General features: G+C 37.2%; 2 protein-coding genes across 2 annotated transcripts; one reads left to right on the plus strand and one right to left on the minus strand.

Annotated features, from left to right (window-relative positions):
- The first annotated feature begins 3,479 nt into the window (after window positions 1-3,479).
- On the plus strand, window positions 3,480-6,698 carry LOC133739330 (U-box domain-containing protein 15-like). The gene is made up of 4 exons (XM_062167083.1): window positions 3,480-4,206; window positions 4,322-4,438; window positions 4,793-5,224; window positions 5,476-6,698. Exons 1-4 carry the CDS (start codon window positions 3,862-3,864, stop codon window positions 6,529-6,531), a joined length of 1,950 nt encoding a protein of 649 aa, XP_062023067.1. The 5' UTR covers window positions 3,480-3,861; the 3' UTR covers window positions 6,532-6,698.
- Window positions 6,699-9,922: 3,224 nt separating this feature from the next.
- Window positions 9,923-13,523, minus strand: LOC133737651 (uncharacterized). The gene is made up of 5 exons (XM_062165167.1): window positions 13,356-13,523; window positions 13,133-13,225; window positions 12,941-13,051; window positions 12,540-12,836; window positions 9,923-9,982 (listed from the first exon to the last, which is right to left on the minus strand). Exons 1-5 carry the CDS (start codon window positions 13,521-13,523, stop codon window positions 9,923-9,925), a joined length of 729 nt encoding a protein of 242 aa, XP_062021151.1.
- Window positions 13,524-13,970: the final 447 nt, after the last annotated feature.

The raw sequence follows: 13,970 nt of genomic DNA on the forward strand, positions 1-13,970 counted from the left end.
TTTTAATACCAATTGAAAAGTCACGATGCTTCTCTCTCTCTCTCTCTAACGGCTATCTCGCTTTTTCCCCAACCTTGCGTCGGTGCTCTCGGTTTCCTTTCAAATATTTTGTGTAGGTCTAGACTTGGGCCGGGTCGGGACCTTTCCATCTGTGGAAACAAGCCCGTGTCCACGCTCTTCGCCAATGATTTTTGGCTTTTCATAATTTGCCGTTTTTGGAAATGTACTGATGTGGAGCCGATGAACGACGCTCTACACCACTATGGAAAGTGTTGCTGGAAGAAGCTCCTATGCCCACGTTGTTCGCAACAATTTCATAGAATGAGACTGTATTCTACGTTTTTCTCTTATATGGAAAGAAAATCTCTTTAGAACTTGATAGTTTGTTGGGTTCAAAGTTTTAAGGTAAAGATCCATGATATGTGCAATGTTTTGTGGTTAGGCATTGTATTTGATGGGTATTTGAATTTGATTTACCAAATAATGAAGAGCCAACAACTTTTGAATTTGAATTGAAATCGCTTAAATACCGATGTTAGAAATGTCAATTGTTAGTATGTAATTTTTAGATTATGCACACGATTAGAGGAATCGTGTTTCTAAATATATTAACGGATGGTATAATGAGATTGGCTTTTTTTGTATCATTTTTAGTGTCCGGTCAAACATAACAATCATATAATGAGATCTAATACTGTGATAACTCAAGATCAATAATCATTCATGTAAGCATAAAAATAAAACCCAAAAATCATTGATACATTGTCAACCACTTCATAGTTTGTTATAAGAATAAAATTATGAGAACAAAACAAAAAACCATTTCATAGTTTTGGAGCAAATGATTTTTCTTATTTTTTATTTACATGTATTATTAACCATTTCATAAAAAAAAAAATTTCTAGTTTTCCTATGTTTCTTGGTCATGCTACTATGATCTCCACTAGTAGTCTTGTGTTTTTCTTACAAAGTTACGAGTATAGATTTCATTTTTGTATCTGTCTCTTAATTGGTAAGTATTCAGTTTTCTTTACATTTAGGGATATGATGAACAAAATTGAAAAAAAAAAATTATAATTAAATCAGATAATCACTTCAGATCCTCAATTTTATAACATCTACACAATCTAATATTATTTGCGATTAATATAGCAAACTTTTTGTGTCTTAAAGATAACTGGGGCTATTTTGTTAGATACATTTTCTACATGAACTAAGGTTGGAAGTTGGAAATTTAATAAAGGTTCAAATTTTGGTCCGACAAATAGTTATGTATCACCGAAACAAATCCTAAAGTCCTATAGTGAAAGGAATAATGGCGTGACCTAAAAATTGGATAGACTTGACCTAAGAATGGGCTGGTTGGCAACCACTCGTAAACCGTATTTCATCCATAATTCGATTTGTGGCCCCAAAGAGACCCAGTCTGGAGTCAAGGTCAACGCCAGCTAGCAATAACCTACCCATGTGGTCTTCTGACTCAAATGCAACAATCGTTTGCTACTAATTTAGATTCATTTAATTAATTATATGATGATTTTACTCTAAACTTGTTGGAGTGGAATCTCATGAAATGAAAAGTATTTGGGAATGGCAATTCTGATATACTAAATACAATTTCCTTATTAGCGTATCATTGCACCAGTTAGACTAATAACACGACACGATAATTTAAAAAAAAAAAAAAAAAAACTTTTTGATAATTTTAATTTGTAAATATAGGGACAATTTCAGTAGTCATGCTGGTTTTTAATTGATTAACCGCATCATACCCGTTGCCGTGCCAAGATTTTCCCCCTCTTGAACACTTCTCATCCGTAGAATTTGTTTGACTATGTACCCAACAACAATAAAGTAGCCAAACATATTCACCTATATAGGGAATGAATTTTCACCCCGAGTTAGGAAATTGGGTGGAAGCTAGCCCTTCAAATTTGTAATCAATGATTGAAGGATTAGTGTGCTGGTGGTGATATGATCGATTTTCAATCATGGGCGGTGTTGGGGGGATTATTCGTCCCCATGTTTATGTACTAATTAAGCTCTCCTTTTTATTCAAAAAAAAAAAAAAAATTAAGCTCTCCTTTATGTTATCGATCTAGACATGGAGAGATTCAAGTTTCAACCTCAAACCTTATCTGAACTTCCTAGAAACTATAGATCATATTCACAAATTTAGCATAGTTTGTTTCTTTTGGTCAATCAAAACGTACTGACTAAATATAGAAAACTGTATAAATAAGAACTACAAGAGATTATAAAAAAATCGCAATCACACTGACATTACAAAATGAGTAGAGTAGATAAAAAAAAAATCGTTGCTGCTCAAAAGAAATAAAAAACCTACAAGAGACTTGCTTCAACTTTGAAGAGATAGAACATATCCATAGTTATTGATCAAATATTTTACTTGCAGTTAAAAGCTCTGAGTGCACCCATGGATTGTATATAGCAAGTGCAATTTATCTACTCATTAATTTAATTAAGGGGTCATGCACTCTCTTATAGGTATAAGAAATAGTCGCATACTTTTGCATTCTAGACAACCCGACACAATCTTCATTAGATACATACACATGATCACTAAAATTTGAAAATAAAGCAAAGTTAAAATCACATTACCATATTTTTAAGTGCAACCTCAAAAAAAAAAAACAAAAACAAAAAGATCATGACATGAGAATCTACTAGTACATAAGAGTATCTGAAGCTCTATCCTTGAGCTCACTCATGTTTGCTTCTTCTCTTCGCTTGAGTTTGGTTCGGGAACCCAATCGGCGGGAAGATAACCCAACTGTGATTGCTCATTTGCTTGCTATAATTCCCCACAGTACGTTACAATGGTCTGAGGAAAGATTTATAGTTTGTATGTTGTATAATGAACTAATGATAACATAGCACGTATGTAATTAAAGCCAGATCATATATAGTTTTAAATCTATAGTCAAGTCTTAAGTGCTTATGATCACGAATTTGGCATTCGTAATCTTCCATGAAGATACAATCAAGCTTTGATAATATTAAATTATAAAAGAGCAAGGCGTTTTTTTTTCTTTTTCAATATCTTAAAGTCTTATGAATTAAAGATAACGTGTTCGATGAAATGTTTGGATCGTCAGAAAGTAGTAGAAAACTTGGAGTCTTGCAAGTTCCAACACTAACTGGGCCACTGGTTTGATTTATCTCTCCCTAAAATCACTCTTAAGAAAAGCAAGAGGAAAATCAGAGAGCGCAGTGGGATCCATCCCAAAAATCTTGTAGTAATATAGAATTGTGAAGTCTTGGACCTTGGAGGGCAGCCACCCCAGAAAACAAAAGCAAAGGCAGATCGGGACCCGTAAGCACAGCAAAGAATAGCACCAATCCAAAACGCTGCACGTGAATGCGCGTCATTTTTGTCAATAAACCGCGTCAACCTCCACAGGCCCCCATGCATGTATCGTATCATCTAGTAAAACATAAGCAACTGTTTTTCAAACCCCGGCCCCTTGGCCTAGCTCCCCTTCTTTTTTAAGTAAAAACACAAAACCCGCCAAACACGTACCACACAAACATGAAAATGATATGTAATTCCCCGCACCTCATTTCGATGGAGATGATCTAGTTTTGTTTGGATTCGTGTTTCGTAAAGTGAGGATCTTTGGTTTGCAGATGATTAGACCCAATGGTAAAAGTGAAACTTAGTTCACTGTTCTCAGCTAGCTAAAGCAACCAGCTAATGAGTGGGCCGGGGTTTACTTTCTGGGAAAACTCAGCGTTTTTTCCGGAGAGAATTGAAGATATTTAAGTTTTATGAAGACCCTTTAAGGAGGTCTTTGTAGGGACGTGTATAGTTAGGTTCTGGTGCCAGGCTGGTGGGAAATGGCAGAGAGGGAGATGGTGATGGAGGGAATTAGAAGGGATCATTATCATGGGAAGAAGAATGTTGGTGGTGGTGGTGAAGATGAAAGCGATGGCGGCAGCATTGAGGAATTGATGGGAGTGATTGAGACCGTTGGATCGTATTCGGGGTTTCGAAGAGCTCACAGGAAGGAGTGCTTGAGCTTGGTGAGGAGGTTGAAGCTATTGCTGCCTCTATTGGAGGAAATAAGGGAGTTGGAGTACTACTCCAATCAGGCTTTGAACTCTTTGTCTAATTTGAAGAAGGCACTTGCTTCTGCCAAGAAGTTGCTCAAGAATTGTAGCTGTGGGAGTAAGATATACTTGGTCAGTGTGATCTCTCTTCTTCTGTGTTATACACTGAATTACTTACATGGGTTATTCATCATAATCATGTATTAATGCTTTTGTTGTTTCTTGTTTGTTTGTGTGATATGAATAGACTCTGGAAAGTGAGGCAATGATGGGAAGGTTTCATGATGTTTATGATAAACTAAGCCAGGCTTTGGATCATTTCCCTTATGTTGAGCTTGGGATCTCAATTGAAGTCAAAGAGCAAGTAATTTCACTTCCTTTGAACTTTTAGCCATATTTAGAAATGTGATTGTTCAATCTAACTCGTATGGGTAGATCTTCTTAGAAATGGATAATCAGTACGACACAAAGACACCATTCACCAAACACCAGCTTTGCTTTAATTTCTGATTTGTAGAACATATGTGTTTGTCTTGTTTGACTGCGGATGTGATATCACAGGTTCAAATGAGAATAAAAGTTCATCTAATTAGGTTTGATCAGATGACACTCTGGCAACATATAACATGCTGTTAAGTAGGAGAAGATATCTTGTTCAATGAGTTTTTAGGGTATTCATTTGGCGGTGCTAGCGTGCTTATGTAATTGCTAACTTCAGGTTCAACTAATGCGAATGCAACTCAAACGAGCAAAGAAACGGGCAGATACACAGGATATAGAGCTAGCAATGGACCTGATGGTTGTGTTCTCTAAGAAAAATGATGACAGGAATGCAGATAAAGCGATACTTGAAAGACTAGCCAACAAGTTGGAACTACACACTATTGCAGACTTGAAAGAGGAAACAATAGCTGTTAGAAAGCTAGCTAAAAGGAGATCAGCAAGGCAGAATGCTGAAAGCATTCAACAGGTCACTGATCTTTTGGGAAGGTTTAAAGAAAATGCAGGGATATATGAGGACTTCTTGCTCGATGGTCCTGTTTCCACGAGAAATCTGAGGCAGTGTCGGTCTTTGTTGATCCCCAATGAGTTTCTATGCCCGATTACGTTGGAGATCATGACTGATCCTATTATTGTTGCAACTGGACAGGTAAATCTTTGTTAGTTGTTGGAGCTAATCACAAAGTTAAAAATACTCTTACATTTTGGCAGATGATTTCATGAACCACATGCTTTTTCATGTCCGAGATTAAAATTTGTGGTTTTAACATCAACTGTGGTTTTGTTTTATCAAATGTCAAAAGAAAATCTAAAAGCTTTATAAGATCAACTGTAGTTTTGTTTTCTCAAATTTATTACTTATATGGTATCTGAGATCGTTTTCACTGCCTTCTTTTAAAGACATATGAAAGAGCAAGCATACAAAAGTGGCTGGGTTCCAATCACCACACCTGCCCAAAGACGGGGCAAACATTGGATCATGTATCGCTGGCACCAAATTTTGCTCTCAAGAATCTAATCCAGCAATGGTGTGAGAAGAATCATTTTGAACTGCCCAAGAAGGATTCTAATGCATTTTCTGATGGCTCTACTGCTGAAATTTTAGAGGAAATATCTTCCTTAGTGTATGATCTATCTTCATGTCAGCTGGATGTTTTAAAAGAAGCCATTTTTAAGATTCGAATGCTCTCTAAAGAGAATCCGGAGAATAGAGTTCTGATAGCTAAGGGTGGAGGGATTCCCCAGTTGATTAAGCTCTTGTCACATCCAGATTCCAAGATTCAAGAACACACAGTGACAGCTCTTCTAAATTTATCGATTGATGAGACTAACAAAAGACTCATAGCAGGAAAAGAGTCTATTCGTGCTATAATTGAGATCTTGCAGCATGGAACAGATGAAGCTAGAGAGAATTCTGCTGCTGCATTGTTCAGCTTATCAATGCTCAATGAGAACAAAGTACTTGTTGGGACTTTGAATGGAATTCCTCCTTTGGTAGATCTTTTGCAGAATGGAACAACCAGAGGTAGAAAGGATGCTGCCACTGCATTATTTAACTTGTCTTTGAACCAAGCCAACAAGTCTAGGGCCATTGACGCAGGTCTAATACCGCCCTTGATTCATCTACTTGAGGATAAGAACTTGGGCATGACTGATGAAGCCCTCTCAATTTTGTTACTCCTTGCATCACATCCTGAGGGTCGAAACGAGATTGGGAGATTATCTTTCATTGAAACTCTGGTTGGAATTATCAAGAGTGGAACCCCCAAGAACAAGGAATGTGCTACATCGGTTCTTCTAGAGCTCGGATTGAACAATTCGTCTTTCACTTTGGCTGCACTTCAGTATGGTGTGTATGAGCATCTGGTGGAGGTGGCTAGATGTGGAACCAACAGAGCTCAAAGGAAAGCAAACTCCCTTTTGCAGCATATGAGTAAATGTGAGCACATTCCTTAACATGTGAAACAAACACTCACTGTGATTCTTTATTTTTGAGTGATCTCTAAATTTAGCTTTTCTTCAAAGTTTGTCTCAATATATGTAGTATAGAACTATACTGTATTGTGTTATAACCTATAAGAATTGTTGATTGTAGCAAGTGAAAGAAGCAATCTTTACAGGAAGATTCCTAGACTCTTTTTCTATATCTTTCTTCTGCCTAGCTTAGCTACAATTACCATCAGTATATAAATTTTCCCAATCTTCTCATGGATCACTGTTTCATGGATGCAACAAATATTCTTCAAATGGTACCAAAAAGTTTGTTCAATGGGACTTTGATAAGGAGTGGGATATTATTAGTCAGTCTAAAATCTGTTAGAATCAGTTACTAGCTTGGATAGTGACATCAGGCTATTGAGGATCAAAATTAGTAACATTGTATTTCGAAACGACCATAACGACATTCATGTACAGGCATAGGGACTTGTAGCATCGTAAGAACATCTGTGTCAACATTGAAAATCCTAAGTTCGAATCCCTTTCTCCTAGTTATCGATTCGTCGAAGAAAATAAAAAACAAAGGGGCACAACAAAATTCATAAATGCAGATGCAACCAGCAACCCCCATCCAACAAAAAAAAAACATTGCAGCTGGCAACGGGTACAAACATAATGACGGTTTCTCAGGCCATGAATCAGTGTGCGCTCCCCATTTTCAGCTTCTCAATTGGGAAGTGATGCTCCCCCAACATGTTTACAATAAGGAATTTGTTACACCATTTTTAGTATACTGGAAATTCATGTTTCTTGTCTCAAACCAATGGGAGTTTGAGGCCTAGTTGGTGCAATTTCTCTTCTTTTTCTGATTGCATTTATTTTTCTCGTGGTAAATATTTAATTTCAGACTCACATCAGAGCCTTAGAGGGAAAATGGTTTCATAAAGCTTGAAGGGCCACAACCACACACCAAATTAAGAAAAATAGGTCCCCTCTATTAGCAATTTAGCATTAGGCCGGCCAGAGGTAGTCTTATTATTATTAATTTTTTTTTATTTTTTTTGGTTACATCCCATTATCTTCAAAGTAAAATTTTCATAGTATTGTTCTCTTTCTTTTATACTAGCCTTTAACCCGCGTGTTTACACGGATAATTGAAGAGAGTGACGTGTGATACTGTGATTGTTCATTTAATTTTGTTTGTTTTCATTTTATGTTTATCTAACAATTAAAAATAAAAATATGTTTTTGTTGTAGAGAAACTGAAATTGAGAGGAAATCGCTGTGTCATCTCATTGATGTCATCTCATTGATAATAGGGGTCTCTTTATATAGAGGATTACAATGCATAGAGTCTGAATCATACAAGGAAAGATAATCTCTAGATTCTTCTAATTAAACTCTATTACCACTAGGTCAAGTAACCTAGAGTTTGGGCTAAACACAAATTAGGGTTTTACTTGAACACCCCCCCTTGTGTTGCCCAAACGCGGTGCTTCTCTCGTTGCCTCATTAAAAACCTTGCCGAGTAACAAAAACCCAGTGGGACAAAAATAACCTCGGTCGAAGGGGAAAAAGAGCACAACACACCCTTCACGTTTCGAGACCATACATGTAAACATCTCCCCCTAATGTCTGCATCTCCCCCTGATGACAACGGTCATGGGAGTTCGGACAACTTCCGTAAACGATGCTACCAAACATGTTTCTCGAAAGTGGAATTTAGGCAATGACTTAGTGAGCAAGTCTGCCACACTGTCCTAAGATTGAACCTAGTTCACTTTGATCTTGAGGAGAGTCTGTTGTTGTTGATTATCCTTAGTGTTGTCGCTTTTGATGTAGTCTTGCTTCATTTGTTCAAAACAAGCAGCATTATCCTAAATGCTCGTAGGCTCATCTGTGGTAGACTTCAAACCACAATTGTTCGAACATGCGTAATTATGGATCCAATCCATATACATTCACGAACCTCTTCGTGAAGAGCAATAATCTCTGCATTGTTCGAAGATATAGCGACTAGGGTCTATTTCTGTAGACCTCCAAGATATCACGGTCTTTACCCATGGTGAACACTTAACCATTTTAGGAATGACCTTTGTGTGGGTCAGAGAGATACCCAACATCAGCTAAATCTTCCAAAACACATGTCGTTTTGGGATGGGGATAGTGGACGCAGGCTAGTGTTGGCGGCGTTCCTGGTGTGTGATGGGTCCGAATCCATCATCTCTCTGTAGGGATAGAACAAGCCCATATCAATCGTACATCTCAAGTACTGAAAGATATCTTTTACACCAATCTAATGGCGTCGCGTTGGCGCAGAGCTATATCTTAGCTAACAAGTTCATGGTAAATGAGATGCATGTCCGGTCTTGTGCATTGAGCTAGGTACAATAATGCGCCTATTGTACTTAACTAGGGCATTTCTGCCCCTAGCTCATCTTCGTCATCATCCTTCGAACGAAGAGGATCCTTTTCAGGATCAAGACTACGGACGATCATGGGGGTGCTTGAAGGTTTGACCTTGTCAAAATGCCTAAGCATCTATCAACACGATGCTCAAGTTCCAAACTGAGACATAATCGTGTTCTCCCATAATCCTTCATCTCAAAATCGGATTTCAAGTGTTCAGCGGTTTCCCTTAACTCTTTACACTACACCAAAAATAGTCTTTTACCGCCCACAATGTGCGCCGTAAATACCCTTTTACGGCGCACAAAAGTAGGCTGTAAATGCCGGAGCCGTAAAAGACGTTCCTCTTTAACGGCATGCATAAGAAGGCCGTAATTGTGCATCCATGCAGGCCGTAAAAGACATTCCTCAATAATCCAATTTGATTTATGGGATGTTTGCACGCCGTGAATGTCAAGAAAGCACGCTGTAAATGACTCTCTGACCACGTATTTACGGCGCACTGGGCATGCCGTAAAAGACTTTATTCACGGCCTACGACGAACGCCGAAAAGACTGTTTTTATGGCACACTTTTGCATGCCGTAAAAGAAGTAGTTGCCCAATTTTTTAAGGCCCACTTTGCACGCTGTAAAAAGCTTTTCTGTCTATTTTTATATGTCATTCACGATGCACATAACCTGCCATAAAAGTCTTTGTGGCAAAGAGGTTTCCTGGCTGCTCATAATCCAAAAATGATCAACTAACAAAATGACTTGAGCAAGAATAATATTAACCTCAAAGTACAGGTGAAACAGCATATATATCATAGATAATAGAAAGGGTTTTAACAAACTTTTTATATCCAATCTGCTACAGACCAAGTACAATTTCTAGCAAACTTGAGTTTAAACTTATGTTAAGAATATAGCATATTACAAAATATACTACATCATCTTTTGAACATTCAACTATCCAAATGCAGATTCTCTCAATTGACCATCACATTGAGCACTTTATCATCAGTAGGGCATGTTAATAGAAACCTCAAAAAGTGGAAGTCCCTCAAAAACTGGAAGTCCCTGTTATGAATGTAAAGCACAGTTAATAATAAACGAAAGCAAGTACTCAGCAAACTATCTAATTGCAGATGACCATCTGAGTTAAACATACATATGAAGATGTCAATTTTTCTGTAACAGTAACAAGTTCAATTATCCAATACTTCACAACAACTTTTCTGAAAACAATCAATGACATAAAAACACAAAATAAACAACAAACACTAAAAGAGAGAGTATCCATAGTGCTTTTCCATTCCTCCAATCACACTGTAACACCCTGACCCCGTAGCCTCGTCTCTCTCTTTCTACAACTATGAATGTATGATTGGTCTAAAATGGTCTCAACTAATTCCAATACATAATTCAACAGAAATGTTCAAATGCAAGTTATAAGTAAATTTCAGGGAATCAAACTCCCAAACTTGATAGCAATTAATAACTGAACCCATTTAAGGTTCTCAACATCTATACACGACCCAGACAAATAGCAGATAAGTTTGACCATGGATAACAAGTACACAACCAGCAAAACTAGCAAATAAAGACAATTTACAAATCAAAGTATCTAGCAAAATACCTTCTTCACAAACCAAGGTCAGAAGACCATTAACAACTAGTAATATTACTAAAGTTTGCTAACCCCAAATTGACATTGAAGTAGTATTTTCAAGAAAGATATACCATACAAAAGACTTTTTCTAAAGCTGTATATTCGTCAAGTTTAGCAGCATATACTGTTGGAGATATTGTTATGGTCCAGAGGATTGCTTAAAAAGTAATTAAAGCCAACCTTCTGATCCTTTAGTGGCAAACAAGAAAATGAACACGTGCAATATGACAATATCTCATTATCTCATGATGACTCCAGAACCACTCGAAAGAACTTAGCAAGCATACCTCAGAACCCACACTCAATTGCATAGGTTCATAAAACCACACACGAAAGCTTGCCATCCATTAGTATATGTCAATAAAATTACAGGTATAGAGGGCTTTCCATTACATGCAACATCAGTAGGCACTAGGCACAAAATTGAGCAGATCTTTAATGGAAACAGGAACAAATCAATGCAAGACTAAATAGGCAATGAATCAATCAACGAGAGATGTGAGAATTTGAGACTAAATCCAATCACATCCACAAAAGAGCTAAACCCTTTTCTTTCTTATTTTTCAGCTACAACAAGTTATTCATCCCCCATAACTCACTCAATCCCACAAAGCAAAGCATGGTCCTCAACACCCATAAATACACAGAGCACCTAGATCACACAAAAATCAGAAACAAATAATAGCTACACAATTTTACCAAAACCAAAAGAAATCATCATTATCATCTAAAACTCCATACGCAATCAAAACATCAAACAGATTCAAACCCACATGAAGTCTAGACCTTGACCGAAACTAATTCACAGCAATCAGTATCAAGCTCTTAAAATTATAAAAATCCAAACCACAATTCCGTTTCTCCCCCACAGTTTATACCCTAGCAATCATATCCCTGCTCTGATACCATTTGTAACACCCTGACCCCGTAGCCTCGTCTCTCTCTCTCTCTCTCACACATATTACGGGGGTGATCGAAGGTATAAAGGAAGGGATCTTTGTCAACAGGGGGAGAAGGAAAACCCATCCATCTTGTTCCTGATGGCTACCCAACTCCGTACCAACCATCTATAGAGGATAGATGTAGAAAGAGAGAGACGAGGCTACGGGGTCAGGGTGTTACACACTCCAAAAGTAAAACCCCGGCTCTCAACTCAGGCAAGCAAATATGAACTCTGTAAAACAGAACCTGTTTATAAACCCAAACTGTAGCAAAAAAAAGTGCAGCTCTTTCAGACTTTCCAACAATGCAATGAAATCTGATGCTAAATGAAAACTCAGATAATTTAAAATGAAACTAAGAAGTAAGAACCAGAAAATCAAAGAGAACAAAAGTAACCTTATATCTGCATACAGATATGGAAGAAAAAGAGATGATAGAATAAATTACCTCAAAGTTTCAATACTAGCTAAACCAGCTTGATGTACTTGATAGGCCATGCAATTGTACTTCCTTGAGCCATACTTAGAGTTCCAAACTCTCTCGTTGGTCGATACAAAGCTATATCCTCCAAAACATCAAGAACCCAAACTTTCCAACATTCTTGGACAAGAGGCACGTGATGGACCATTGCAGTTGGATCCTTTGACTCAAGTTTTGCACTTGCAACAACCTCTTCTCCCATTTGAAACCAATTTAATAACTCAACTCTACTATGATCATTCTTAATGCCCTTGGTCCTTGCACCTTCCTTTTCTTTGGTCTGCAACCCCTCATCAACAGAATGTTGCACACTTAAGTTCTGTTGATTGAGCTTGGTTTGTCCTCTCCCAGTTTCAGAATTCCGCACACTCACACTTGTATTTTCCTTATCTTTTTGTTGTGAAAGCGCATTACCAGAATGCTGACCGCTAGTACTTCCCTTTTATTATAACAATAAGAAAATATTAATAAATATATATATATATATATATATATATATATATATATATATATATATATGTAGGCCATATCTTGAAGACTTACATGGTTATTCCCCTCTTTCTCTGTCCGTGCCAAAATAGTTCCAACCACCTCTTTCAATCGTTCGATCTCTTCTGATTGAGCAAGCATATCTTGTGATTGAGCAAATAAAGCATTCTCTAACTTAGCAACTTTGTTTCCAACACTGGTTTGATAATCTGCCTTTGAAGGGACTGCTCCAAATCCCAAACCTCTTACTCGTCCTCGTGGATCAGGACCGAGTACTTTTGCAACAGCATCATCTTTCAAAGAACATTTCTCTGAAGGTTCTTGCTCAGCCCTGTACATTTTCACTTGTTTCTGCCAAAAAAAAAAAATTGAAACATGAATAATCAAACTTGTGTCATCTCTTATACCTAAAATAATAGTCTCAAAAAACGAAAACTAAAGAGAAGTATTTTTACCACTATTTCTGGATCCTCCACTACATCTGAATCCTTCTTCTTCTTTGCTTCGTAAGCATGAATCCAAACATCAGACCTTGTTATTGCCTCTGGGATTTCACTTTGTTCCCTCTACAAATCAGTAAGTACAAATAATATTTATCATCTCATATCACAAAACTCATATAAAATTAACAACCAAATTATTCTTACTAATTCTTCTTCAACACGAGCAAAGCTTTTTCTACTAGTTCTGTGGAGTAAGGTTCTTTCTGCGCGCATTGCTTTGAATTTTTTAGACATTTCCTATGATAAACAAGTCACCATAGTTGTTAAAAACTCATAAAGTGTAGTCAATTCTAGCTACTTTTTCTATTATTATCAAGATAATGTTGGAGTTAGACTTGTCTAATAACAAAATATTGGTAAAACGCACCTTAAATGATGGACTAGTTCTGTTTTTGATAAGATCTAGCCACTGATTCATAGATTCTACATTATCAGGTTTGAGAAGGGTAGCAGCACGTTGTAGGCCTACAAGTTCGGCTTGCTTCTCCACTTCTTTCATCACATTGGATCTATTATCTCGCCAAAGCTTGATCATCCTTCGAATAACTTATTTCTTATGGCATTCGTCAACAATGAAACTTGTCTACAAAAGAAATGAGTGAGTATGTGAACATATAAGGAACGATGTAACGTTCTTTTTTAGTATGGAAAAACTTACTGTTATGTTTTCCCAAATCTGAGTTTTGAACAAATCTGAAAGATTTTTCCAGGTCGGTGCAGTCATTGGTATTAGCTCTCTTGCCGTGCATCCAATAAATGAGGAGAATAGAGCTGCAGTTTTCCCAATTGGCTGGCCTCTTAGTGAGCGTTTCAACCTCTTTGTAAAACGCGCTCCGTGGTCTAGAGTCACTTGACTTGGGTAAATGAAGTTCACCATGAACCTTCATGTATATTCCGTATCTAGATCCCCATAGAGATACGTAGTGACCACATTTGTAAGCTGCATAATCAGTTATTCGGAAACTACCAAACTGACAGGTAG

This window comes from Rosa rugosa, chromosome 3 (assembly GCF_958449725.1).
Source record: "Rosa rugosa chromosome 3, drRosRugo1.1, whole genome shotgun sequence".
Lineage (NCBI taxonomy): Eukaryota > Viridiplantae > Streptophyta > Magnoliopsida > Rosales > Rosaceae > Rosa > Rosa rugosa.